Raw genomic sequence first — 12,900 nt, forward strand, 5'->3', positions numbered from 1 at the left:
ATTTTATATCAAATCATTCAACAACTGTCAAACAATTTCTAAACATTTGTTAGTAATAATATAAACTCAATTAAGGGCTTCACATCCGTTTTTAAAGGGAAAAAGATGGACTTTTGTGACATATGCCTCCAAATTACTATTCAATGTGGAGCCCACCAACTCAATTTATGGCTTAATCAATTCCCCAAGTTCAACTCCTCCCATCCCATGGCCATCATATACGCCTCTCCTTCTACACAAATCTCTTGCTTTTCTCCTCCAATTCTTCAATCTCTTTCTCCATGATCGAACCACCCAGAAACAAAAAGCTAAAACTCTCAGTTGAGGATGGAGATGATCATAAGGTTCATGGAGAGTGTCTTCCATTGGAGGATTTACCAAGAGATGTAATCCTAGCTATACTCATCAGGCTGCCCATTTCATCCCTGATTCAGTTTCGGTTGGTTTGCAAGTCATGGAAGCTGCTGTCAATCGACCCTGACCTTTCCCGCCTCCACCACTCTGCGCTGGCTAATGACGATCCGACGTTGTTGTTCCACTGCGATTACCCTATCCGTAACCACCTCTCATTCGTCGAATTATCATCATCCGGTTGTGATGGTGATGGTGATGGTGATGGTGATGGCAAGATTGTAAGAAAGATATACACACCCTTTTCTGGCTCCATGCCGGAATTCAACGTCGTGGGTTCATGTAATGGCTTGTTATGCTTATCGGATTCGCTTTATGTGGAACCCGTTTTCTTGTTCAACCCGTTTTCTATGGATTATCTGGAGCTCCCCAAATCTAAGCAATTTCAGGAACAGGAGGTTCTATTCGGGTTCGGGTTTCATCCGGTTACAAACGAGTACAAAGTTGTCAAGATTGTGTATTACAGAAACTGGCAGGTCCGCCGTCGGATCATCAGAAACAACCGGAATTACCCCAAATCGGAGGTTCAAATTCTCACCATTTCTAAACAAACCAATAAGAGTTCATGGAGATGCCTTGGGAAAGTGCCTTACCATCTTGACAGACAAGCAACAGAAGCTCCTGTAGTGAACGGGAGAATCCATTGGGTGAGTCGACCCGGCCGGATCGCCGGCGTTCCAGGTCGAGCCATCATTTCTTTTGACCTGAAAGACGAGCAGTTCAAGGTGGTGGCGAAGCCTGGCCATGCCATCGTTAACCGTGGCAACTATCACTTGGCCGTCATAAAAGGTTGTCTAGCGGCGGTGATTTCATGTGGGTATGGCAAGTTAGAGATTTGGGTTATGAAGGAATACGATTCTAAGGAATCTTGGATGAAGGAGTTCGTCATCCATGGAGCTTTTCCGGCGAAAATGCCTAGCCACGAGCAGCACCATTATGGGATATGGAGGTGGCCTTTGGGTGGAAGGATGGTTCGAGTTCTGTGCGTTTTGAAGAATGGAGATATCTTGCTGGAATACAGAGGTGGGAGTTTGGTCAAATACGATCCTAAATGGAAAGAGTTTAAAGATGTCGTCTTTCCTAGGATGCCGAAGTTGTTTCAGACAATTGTTCATGTTGGTACCCTCAATTGGGTCCATACCTAAATCTAGATGTCAAAAAACACAAAATCTGTAGATGTTTTTGAGGTTAGAAAGATTGCATTCTAAGTTGTCGTGTACACTAGTTTCTTAAATCTGAAACTGGCAGAGATTCATATACATTTCAGAAGCATAACTCCATTACAGACTTCTTTCATCTAGTCACAAAAAAAGCACTAGTTCACAATTTACAGAATTATGATTCGAGAACTTGTACAACAATTGCGATAAATCTATGTCGTTTTTCTTTACAATCAATCTAGAACATGTACATCTGAACTTGAAATCAGTTGATGAAGGCTTCAATCGAACATCTGCTCATATTTTTCCCATTATTCTCCTGTCAGCTTTCTCATACAAGATCCCAATTCGAAAGATTCATGTACTTTGGTGAAGATGATCGATCATATGGGGGTTTATATACAAGAACTTCCATGCTCCATTGTTCTTTCTTCGGCAAATCATTACATACGGATTCCTGTATATATAGTTTAACTAATCATCAGAATTCCACACTATCAAAAGTGAAGAAAAAAATCCAGATTGGGTAAAGAGGTTACCATGGCTAGGAACAACAACTGTGTATGGTGATGCCGCTAATGATGACAGAACCCAACAGCCATTTAACCAGACTGTTTAGGCCCTTAATCATGGTTAAGTTAGTTCAGCACATATCCGCATGCTGGATCAGCATAGCGATATGTGCACCACTTATAGCCTCTTAACCAGACTCAAAGAAGCAGGCTGCAGCCGTGTACAGTTGTTCTTCCTCGAATGGTTTTGAGACATAGCCGTCCATCCCACACTTCATGCATTTTTCATCCGTTGCTTGAATGACATCAGCAGTCATTGCTAAAATGGGCGTGTGCCAATGAGCAACATTTGCAAACATTTCGACTGCTACTTCACCAGATTGGATTTCTTCATTAACCTTGTTCTCTAGACTGCGGATCTGTTTGGTAGCTTCGAACCTAACAAGTTGAGATAGTGCTAGACTTTATGAGATAGTGCTAGATTTTAGCATAAATCAAACAAACCCGGTATATCCCCACTCTTAGGGTCTGTTTGTTAGCAACTTAATGAATTTAATGGGATTCACAGCTAGTTCGGTCGGCCATACATGACTGTCTGATAATGGCTTAATGATACAAAAAGTGGCTTGTTCAGTAAGCTTATAGGGGAGAGCTTTATGCAAAAAACCAAGTTTTTTTCCAACCCCTACCATCCTAATTAAAAAGCTTTTTTGATTTGTCGGGTATGCCGGCTAAGAGAATCGCTTCTCGCTTCCTTCCATCTAGGAAAAAACCCTCCCAAGCAAAAACTTTCTCAATCTATATAGACAAAATAATCCAGGCAGACAACTTTATTCACACAGGATTCAATGGAAAACCAACCAAAAAGCACCTTATCTGCTATCTTAATCTTTTGCGTCTCCAAGAACTTCTATCAGAGGTCATGTATAAAAGACAGTGTGGATGCTAAACTTGGGAGTTAGAATGTCGTGCTTTTTAGGAAAATCAAGATGAAAAAATGAGATTTTTAAACCAAAATGTGAAGATATTGGAAACTGAACAATGGAGCCAGTTGCTTACCCGTCCATTTCTGGCATTTGTAGATCCATGAAACAGGCGTCGAAGAAATGAGGCGGCTTAAGCATTTCTAATGCAGCCTTCCCGCTATCTACACAGGTGACAATAGCTCCATACTTCTTTAAAGCACCTTCGGCCACTCTTCTGTTTACGACATTATCATCCACCACCAAGATTTTCTTTTCACATAGCAGAGTCCCGAGAGTTGGTGGTTTTCTTCTTGTTACTTGTGTCCTATCTTCGGTTATAAGAGTTTCTTGAAAGCAAGATATCAAGACGCTAAATCTAAGAGGCTTCACAAGAACATCAGACACCAAATTGGCTGATTTGAGTTCATTGTGTCTTGCTGGGCTTTTAGAGTTGGCCAAGAGAAATATTTTTGGTACAATCCCTGCTATGTTGGTGCTATCAGTTGGTCTGAGCTCTTTAAGACCAAGAAAAAGTGCAAGATCAGACTCGTGACTGTAAACTTCTTCGTCTATGAGGATCATGTCAAGATTAGCTGAATCACTGCAGGATAAGTGACAAATGATTGTTAATAACGTCATTAAATATCCTGCAATTTGTAAAATAAATGTACCTTGATATGTAAGATTGTGCAGAATACAAACTAGATGCTATCTCGACAAAGATTCCCATCCTCTGAAGATGGTATCGTGTAACTTCAGCTCTTATACTTTTCTGATCAATCACGAGTGCTCTTAGCCCATCAAATTCTGATATCGACGGATAATACTGTTGCTGCAGTACTGTATCAAGAGAACTTGTTTCCTTTTTCATGAAAACCGTTGTAAATGAAAATGCACTTCCAGTACCAGGTTCACTAACGAAACCAATCTCTCCATTCATCAGACCTACTAATCTTTTACTAATGCTTAATCCAATCCCAGTTCCACCATAAGTTCGTGATGTGGAACTGTCCGCCTGCATAAATGGCATGAATATACGGCTTTGTGCATCTTTTGGGATACCCACACCTGTATCTTCAACCGTTACTAAGATTTTGATATTTTCAGATTGATCTATCGAATCTGTGCCACTTAGTTTCTCAAAAGATCCCCAACTTTTCCTCCTATCGACAACAGGAAGCCCACTTAAAGTGTTGTAAACAACGATTGAATTCAATGAGTTCTGAACAGAGGCTAGAGTCTTTTTAAGTACTTCATCCTTCATATCTAGTGGACGTCTGACTTCATCTGCTAGGTGCACAGATACAAATATGTGTCCTCTGTCATGTGTGAACTGCAACCGAATAAGGTGTAAGTTGAACACGACTAAATGGATGTAGTAGTGTGCATAAATTGTAATTATGGCAAATGAAGGAGGGCTAACTTTAAGTGAATTCGAAACAAGATTTGTAATTATCTGTCTGAGGCGTCCAGGGTCTCCAACGACAACTTTAGGAAGTTGATCAGAAACATAAACCGCCAACTTCTCACCCACAAGAACAGTTTATCCTTGTTAGAATAGATATATAGCGTCTATGATGATGCAATCAACTTTAAAAATAAAGGAATTTACCTCAATACCCTTTTCTTGGGACTTGGTTGAAAATAATGATAAAACGTTATCAAGAATGGTGCGCAGATCAAACGGGACTGCCTCAAGCTCAAGCTTTCCTGATTCAATCTTTGCCTGATCCAGAACCTCGTTGATTAACTTTATTAAATCTTTTCCACTAGCATGAGCAGTCTGTGCGAAATCTAATTGCTTTGCATTCAGATTTGTGTCCATCAGCATCTGCAGCATTCCTGTTATCCAAAACTTATCACTTGCTGAAGAAAAAACAGCAGCTTTTGAAGCAAACAAAGATTTAAATTAGAGGCATAGTCTATTACCTAAAACACCATTCATTGGAGTCCTGATTTCATGTGAAACTGTTGCAAGAAACTAGAAAAAAGAGATTATATATATATATATATATACATGATAAAATAATAAATGTTGCAAAGAGAATGAATCTAAAAGCTCTAGGAAAGGATACCCACCTGAGATTTTGCCACATCTGCAGCTTCAGCACGATGTTTAAGCTCCATCATCTCCTGATAATCACGTTCAACTGTATCAATTCGGTTTATAGCTGCATAGAAGATATGCCCAAGAAGCAAAACAATTATAAGCTGTCCTGCTGATGCTGCTATGGCTGTCCAAGGTGTAGAAGGCCTATTCTTGAACCTGATAAGAAATAAAATCCCATTATAGTTGCAAATATCCAACTGTTGTTTGTTTTTTAAGAGGTGTTGAACTCTGAAGTCTTCTTTTACTTCTTATTGATAAGAGGTGATGCTGAAGTTTGAAAGCAAAATCAATAGAACTATTTGTTTCTGTAAACTGGTGGTGTTGAAGTCTGCAAAGGTTTCAGAAATGACCTGCAGCGCATTTCATGCTTCCGAGCAGGATCACCAAAGTCGAGACTGCTAATGTGCAGTAACCCCGTGTCAGTCTCGTTAGGACCATACATGTTAATATCTGCAGAAATGTTTGTGGTGTCGTAAACATTTACAACGATGGTCTGTTTGCTAGCTAGCTGGTGTAAAAGCTTCTCAACTAGTGATGGGATATCATATGATGCACCTAGGTACCTGTTTTTCAAGAAACTATTGAATTAGAAACAGTTTGTCAATCTCCTAGTGCGGAAGACGGAAATGTGGGAATATGTGGAACCCCGTTAGATTACTCTCCAAAAGAACCCTTGAGAATGGAAGAGATGTTTCAACATATATGGAGGAGAAAAGTCCAAGTCTAGCCCAAGTGCTATCCAATAAGAAGTTGGTAACGAGTTAAACTTACCCCACGGTGGCATTAATTCGTTGCTCCGATGTAGCATCTTGAGGAATGTGAGTATTATAGACGGCAAAGGTAAGTACAACACCCAAATGGTTTGATTTCAAAAGCTTAAAAGGAGATGTCAAGACCCCCTTTCCAGATGCCCTTGCTCGCAAAATGTTTTCACGATCTTCCTAAACGATTACGAAAGAGAAAATTGAGACACCGCTGTAATTAAACAACCTCACAACAGTAAAAAGGTTCCATTTATGACATTGCAACAAGAACCATGAAGTAAATAAGTAAATATTTTCATGAAGATACCTTTCCAGACATCATATCAATAGAGACAATATGAGCTACGGTTTCTTGAGACAAGATAACCGGAGCATATTCATCTTGAATAGGTGATGCATCCAGCTTTTCGGGGTCACAATCTTGTGCCAATGTCTGATCTTCGGTTTCCATTTTCTTTATTGTCCAACCATGCTTTTTCTCAAATTTCTCCCTCTCGGGATGACGCACTCTTAATGCATAGGCAACGCCACTAGTAAGTGGCCTCTCAAAAGATGTTCTCTCAGTATATTCGCCGAAAGTTTTCTGTCAAATAGGAAGAACCCTTTACTATGGTTAGATCAACTTTATGATGGATGGTACTCTTGTCATCTAATTCAGTGAATTATGGAAATAGGAGCAGGTCCAAACAAGAACTATAAATATATTGAGAATCTGGAAACCAACTATTCACGCTTTTATTCATAATGAATTCATGATAAAAAAATGCATGATATTCATGATCATTCACGGTTATTCATCATGAATAATAAATGAAATAGTTGGTTCCAAGGTTCTCATTCGAACTTTCCCATATGGAAATATTACTTGATCGATAGCTGCAGGTTCCTTCCCATGGTAAAAAGTGGAAACAAGAATAGCCAACGCATGAACATGATTCATGCTCACGTTGAACTGATCCTGCAGCATCCGTGCCCGCTCATCACACATGCTTGCTAGTGTTTCTTTCCTTCTAAAACTAATCCCTGAACTTAAATACCAAAATAGCCAAATTGATACAGCCACACCAGCTAACACAAACAGAACTAGCAGCTTCTTCATCCACTTCCCAGCTCCCCTAGAGGAACCCTCTACTTTATCTTTCTTCCGATGCACCTTTCTTTTGCGCTTTTTCCATAATTTTCTATGTAAACCAGAAATCTGGTAGCTCAGTCCCATTGCAAAAATGGCCCACAGGCATACCCTCATGAAACAATACTGAAGACCATGGAAGTGCTCTATTATAAATTTTCCGAGTGCCATGGTTTGCATTGTATTCTGAAACAATACCATAATGAAACCAATTAAATACGAGTTATAGCTTAAAGAACATCAGATTTACCAGCTTCCTAATTTTCTAACCATCAGACGGGTTTCTGGTCCAAATTAGGCTTCATATTCAACAAAAGTGAATGTCATAGATTTACCTCTGTAGTGCTTTGAAGTTTCGATGCAATTGACGGCAAGGATTGGGAAAATAATGGTACGGAACTGTCGCTAGAAATTGATGAGTCACCTTTTGTAGGAATGTTCTCATCACAAATACAGCATTTCTCCCTCGATTCTACGTATTTCTGCTTTTCAAGTCCATGGTTCTCCAAATATGGCACTTCTAGAGCACAGGTGATTACATTCTTCTCGGCTGTTTCATGTTCCAGTTGTTTGGTACATTTCAAGGAAGTTATCTGAAAGTCACCAACAAGAACATTCACATCGCCGATACTTCGAATAAGATTTCAAAGCTCAACAAGTCTTAAAAAACAAACACCTTTAGTCTTGATATGAGTCAAAAAAAGAATTGGCACTGCAGTTCTATAGCGCGGTAGTCCCAATATCCGAATTGGGATTGTTAGTTTTTTAAGTGGGATGAAGCAGGGTTAAATTTGCATCATATCATTGACTGAAAGTTCATCTATAAGATCAAGAAACTGAAACAATTTATGTGCATCTTGAAGATCAATAAAGCAGTTATCCTAGCATTGTATGAATCTTGAATCTTGATCTTTAAAACCCTAAATTCATCATATTTCTTAAGTTCTCATGTACAATGGATGCTAAATAGTTTATAAAAAGCCAAAAGTTGCAGGCTTGAGAGCATCAACCATCCTAATCAAGTGGTAAGAGACTGATGAGTGATGATCAAAGGAAAATAACTACACATTAAACAAGAATCATGCTTTTTTGGCACCAGAAACCTCAGAATAAAGCAAACAGTTAGAACATGACAGTAACTGTGAAAAAAGGGTTGATAAAAACAAACCTGATCTGACTCAAAGAACGAGGAAGCCAGCTCATGAAGATGGTCCTTGCTGACATTGAATTGTTGAATCAACCCTGAAGAATTATCTTCAGATGTCCTTGATATCTCTAACTTTTGGGTTGAAACAAAACCAAACAAGAACCAAGAAAACCCAGTGGCAACAAGGAAAACCCACAAAAAAAGAAGCAGCCTTTTCCATTTCCAACCACCATTAGATCCTTTCAAGGGTTCCTTAGCCTTCCTCATCTTGGAATTGGTCAACAATCTACCCTTTATTCCAGATAACTTGCAATTCAAAGACATTATAAACAAAACCCACTTGCATATCTTGAGAAAAGGCTTTGAGAATTCAAGAGGAACAGCAAGAAAACTCATCAAAAACCAGAGCCTTTTATGGGTTGCAAGTTATTTTTAGCAGCAAAAGCAGCTCAGAATCCACTGATAGAACTCTTATCAGAATTCAAGAAACATATAATTGCAGCTCTTATTGGAGAATTGCAGAGCACCATGATTCCATCTGTTCCCTTATCGTATCTGTCCTTACCACCATGACTAAAGATGGCTTCTTTTTTCTTGCTACTCAGTGTCTGAAGCCGTGAAAACCAACCAAAACCATATCCTTTGGAAAGAAGAGAAAACGGAAAAGGGGAATTTGGCAGATCACAAGCTATTGTTGGAAAAAGCAGAAGTAAAATATGCAAGAACAAGCTAAGAGATACGTACAAATCATAAGTGAATAAGACAAAAGTATTAAGAAGAAAGGAATATGGGGTTATATTAATATTCATATATCAAGGTCTGTCCATCTCACCAAAACCTCTGTGAAGCCGAAAGAAACATCAAGAACAAACTTTATTTACACACACAGAGAGAGATAGAGATAGAGATAGATATAGATATATATATATATATAGAGAGAGAGAGAGAGAGAGAGAGAGAAAGACCCATTGTCATTAGAGAAATTTGAAGAATAAAAGCCAGTTGGGATTTAACTACAGAAGCCCAGCTGGAATCAATGAATACAGTGTTGTCTGCTGTGATATAAAAAAAGAAGAAGAGAGAGGTGCCCCCTTTGCTTTTTTTCACCAATCCCTTTCTGTTTCTCTCTCTAGAAATTGGCGTTGAGCGAAGCATACAAGTTGTTGCCGTGGCTGGGACATGATTATCTCATCATCTTGTGGAGGAAAGCTAACCGGACAATAATCAAAAGCAAACAAAAAACAAGAAAACAAGAACACCAACATTATTATAATTCTCTTGCTAATTCCCTACAATCTTGATAATATTCTTGAAATTTATTTCCAAACAAAACACATAATTTACTTAATAAAGATTCTTGTGATGTTTTTTTATGATATTTAACTGAAACAGATTACAATTTTACTGGTGGCAGAAGAGTGATGAGACTGAGTGGGAATAAACAAAACTGTGAAAAAAGAAAAGAGAAAGCAGCATGAGCCATGAGAAACCAACAAGTATTCAGAGAGATATCAGATCAGAGAGGGGAGTGAAAAGAGAAGGCAAGAGGAAGATGTGGGCATCTGTTCTTTTAATTAAAATATGGAAAAAGCTCAGGCATTTAATTGGGAAATGAGCCTAATTCTAGCATATATGCTACCTAGATTTTCTTTAGTAATTATAACATTAATACCAAATTTATGGAAAAACTTACGGCCATTTGTTAGGGTTTTCTTTACGATTACAGAATAATTAAATGGTTAGAATGTAATATAAATTTTTTGGTAATTATTTATAACGAAAGTGGGGTGTTGAAGATGAGGGAGACTCATGAACAAAATCATTCAGATAGTTTTAAAACCATTAAACACGTAGATTTTTTTTTGTCAAACAAGATTCATCCCTTAATGATTCAGATGTTGCATCTTAATGGAATTATTAAGAGGTAAACAAACAACCTCAATTGTTAGGATATAATAATATTTGGGGTTATAGGATATTGAAAATGATTGAGTGTTTTAATATACCGAACTTTAATTTATAGGACTAAACATTCGTGTGTCATATCTAAAAATGTTGTAATAAAAGCATCATCAATGGAGGTTTTTATTATAAGAACCTCATTTTTACACTTTTGTTGCTAACTTATCAAATTAAGAACTCTCTTGAAAGTTTATAATAATAGTTTTTATAAGAACATTCTTTTTGTGGGTCTTATTATATTAATACATGTTAATAGTTTATAAAGTCAAGAAAATAAAATAAAAAATAAAGAAAAATGTCTCTTCTCACAAATTTCATTGTAAAAACCAAAGATCTTGTTCAAGCGCCTAGAGAGCATGAAGTTCTTATAAGAACTTCTCCATTATGGTGATAGGAAACTTTTCCATCACGGAAGTTCAAATACGGTGATTCCGAACTACCCACAAAGAAGATGACTGTCCTAAAACTAATTGATTTACATAATAGATTGGATATCCAGATTAATAAAAAAAAAACACACACTCATCATAGTTGACCATATACAAATGTTTGACCCCTTGAGCTATTATTTTTGTTGTTAATAAATGTATGGAGTTTGGAAAGGAAAATAAAGTAAGACTATGATGTGGGCCCCCACCCATTGATGAAGTATGTTGGGTTATTAGTATAATAATGGAGTTAGTAGGAACCAAAGTAATGGGTTATATGATAATCAATGTCATCATTGGTTTGACCCTACCTTTTGCTCTTTATTAATTCCACATGCTTGGATTAAGCCATCTCAACAAATTGAACTCTTTTTCTTATCACATTTTTTAAGGTTTTATAAAATATGACTTTTCAGACCATTTTTTTTTTTAGAAATTTCGAATATTTGAAAAAAAATTGTTTCAACAACTATGTTAAATTCTTCTCTGAAATAGAGTGAAAAAAAAAAGGCAGAATAATAAAAAGTTTAAATTAATAAAAAGTAAGAAAATATAACATACAAGTAGGCACTAGGAGGATTGAGTCTTGAGTAGATACTAAGATCTTCATCGCTTGAGATGTTATCTTTGATGTAGATATTAAGTGTGCCAAGCCTTGAGGTGGAATTAGCAAGAATAGACACTAAGGACAACCGGCTCTTGAGGTGAAACTTCTTAAGTAGTCGTTAGGACACTTGGACTGTAAGTCTTGATGTGTCATGCGACAACATTGTTTGTGTGACATACTTTTATGTTCTTGTCACTTTCAATATATACGGGTCTCCCCCGTTGCTTCCACCTAAATGTCATACTTGGCTTACAAATGGTTTTAGGCTCGTTTTGTTACAATTGTTTACTATATGTTTTGGTGTTGGCATGTATCTCAGGCTCTAGTGACGTGGTCGTCAAGAAGGTTTGACCGATCCGAACACCGGCTTATGTGCATTTCTATTATGACGTATGGTCGAAAGGATGATCGACTTGCGAGATATATCTGGTCTGAAAAGAAATATAAAAAGTATATGAAAACGAAAAATAAGCATATTTTCCAAATACTAAGAATGAAGCATATTTATGAGATAGGGGACACCTTAAAGCATGAAAATTAACATATCTCCTTAAAAGAATCTATAACATTGTTGGAACCAAAAAGACAACTTTACCCCTCCAATCAATAATTACTACCAAATATCCCCACTCTTAATAAAAATACACTATTTATTTATATATAATTTTAAAAATGTTTTTGGTCGTTGATTTTTATTTTACAGAATTATTTAATCAATTCATTTATGTTATTAGATACTTATATAAAAAGTGAAGTTGCATTATCCATAGTTTCAAGAAATTTTTAAAACAATAATATTCCAATTTTCTTATATATAAAAAATTGCAATAATTAACCATAAGGATGATGTTTGATTGGTTTGAGCTTGACTCTAAAAGTCAAAAATATCAGGAAGTCTCATGTTTAAATTCAATGAGGAATAAAAATCCTCCTATGGCCACGGAGATTCAAATGCGGTGACTCCGGGTTATCTGCAAAGCAGGTGGTCGTCCTAGATTAATCGGCTCGCATGGCGGGTTGGATATCCAGGTTAATAAAAAAAATTGCAATAATTATTGTGCAAGTTTTTTTTTCTTCATATTTTCCCCATTAACAATCATCATAAAATAGCATCTTCAATATCTATACTGTTTTAGAAATTTTTAAGATTTAAAAAAAGTTTGTTCCAACAGTCATGCTAAATTCTTATTTAATTTTTTTTTTGAAGAATTTGCAAATTTGAAAAAAGAGAAAACAAATGTAATATATTTGTTAAAGATTTTTTTTAAGTATACAATATTTATATACGACAAATGCAACAAATAAATTCACACATACTTCTCACATTTAGTGAGGTTTGAACTCATGACCTCAAAAGAGGCCAAAGATTACGATACTGTTAGATTAAAGATCCTTTGACATCTATTAAAGATGTTCTAAGGTTAATAAATTTGATTTTCAGTTTATGCCGTCTTTTTTTAATATCGTTTATTTATAGATACTTCAGTTAAAGCCAAATTACATGCAAAAAAAATCTTTTATTTTAACTTTAAATATCATACTTTTGAAATTACCATTATCGGGTCTATAATATTTAAATATGTATTTTTAAAAGTACTACGTTTCTTTAAAATAAATAAAATATATCTCTTATTTATTTTAAATATCTTATCTAATTTTAGAATTGAGTAATTTTGTAACTTGTAGGCTATGTTTGACAAACTAG

General features: G+C 36.5%; 2 protein-coding genes across 2 annotated transcripts; one reads left to right on the forward strand and one right to left on the reverse strand.

Annotated features, from left to right (window-relative positions):
* The first annotated feature begins 265 nt into the window (after positions 1-265).
* Positions 266-1,802, forward strand: LOC112506535 (F-box protein At3g07870-like). Its single transcript, XM_025110654.1, has one exon. It carries the CDS (start codon positions 282-284, stop codon positions 1,554-1,556), a length of 1,275 nt encoding a protein of 424 aa, XP_024966422.1. The 5' UTR covers positions 266-281; the 3' UTR covers positions 1,557-1,802.
* On the reverse strand, positions 1,673-9,085 carry LOC112506534 (histidine kinase 2). Its single transcript, XM_025110653.1, has 14 exons — positions 8,220-9,085; positions 7,387-7,644; positions 6,788-7,237; positions 6,230-6,505; positions 5,930-6,099; positions 5,509-5,721; positions 5,128-5,314; positions 4,978-5,029; positions 4,661-4,890; positions 4,472-4,570; positions 3,720-4,381; positions 3,143-3,649; positions 2,111-2,521; positions 1,673-2,028 (listed from the first exon to the last, which is right to left on the reverse strand). Exons 1-13 carry the CDS (start codon positions 8,592-8,594, stop codon positions 2,272-2,274), a joined length of 3,729 nt encoding a protein of 1,242 aa, XP_024966421.1. The 5' UTR covers positions 8,595-9,085; the 3' UTR covers positions 1,673-2,028; positions 2,111-2,271.
* Between the last annotated feature and the right edge of the window lie 3,815 nt (positions 9,086-12,900).

This window comes from Cynara cardunculus (genome assembly GCF_001531365.2).
Source record: "Cynara cardunculus var. scolymus isolate 2C chromosome LG 2, CcrdV1, whole genome shotgun sequence".
NCBI classification, from domain to species: domain Eukaryota; kingdom Viridiplantae; phylum Streptophyta; class Magnoliopsida; order Asterales; family Asteraceae; genus Cynara; species Cynara cardunculus.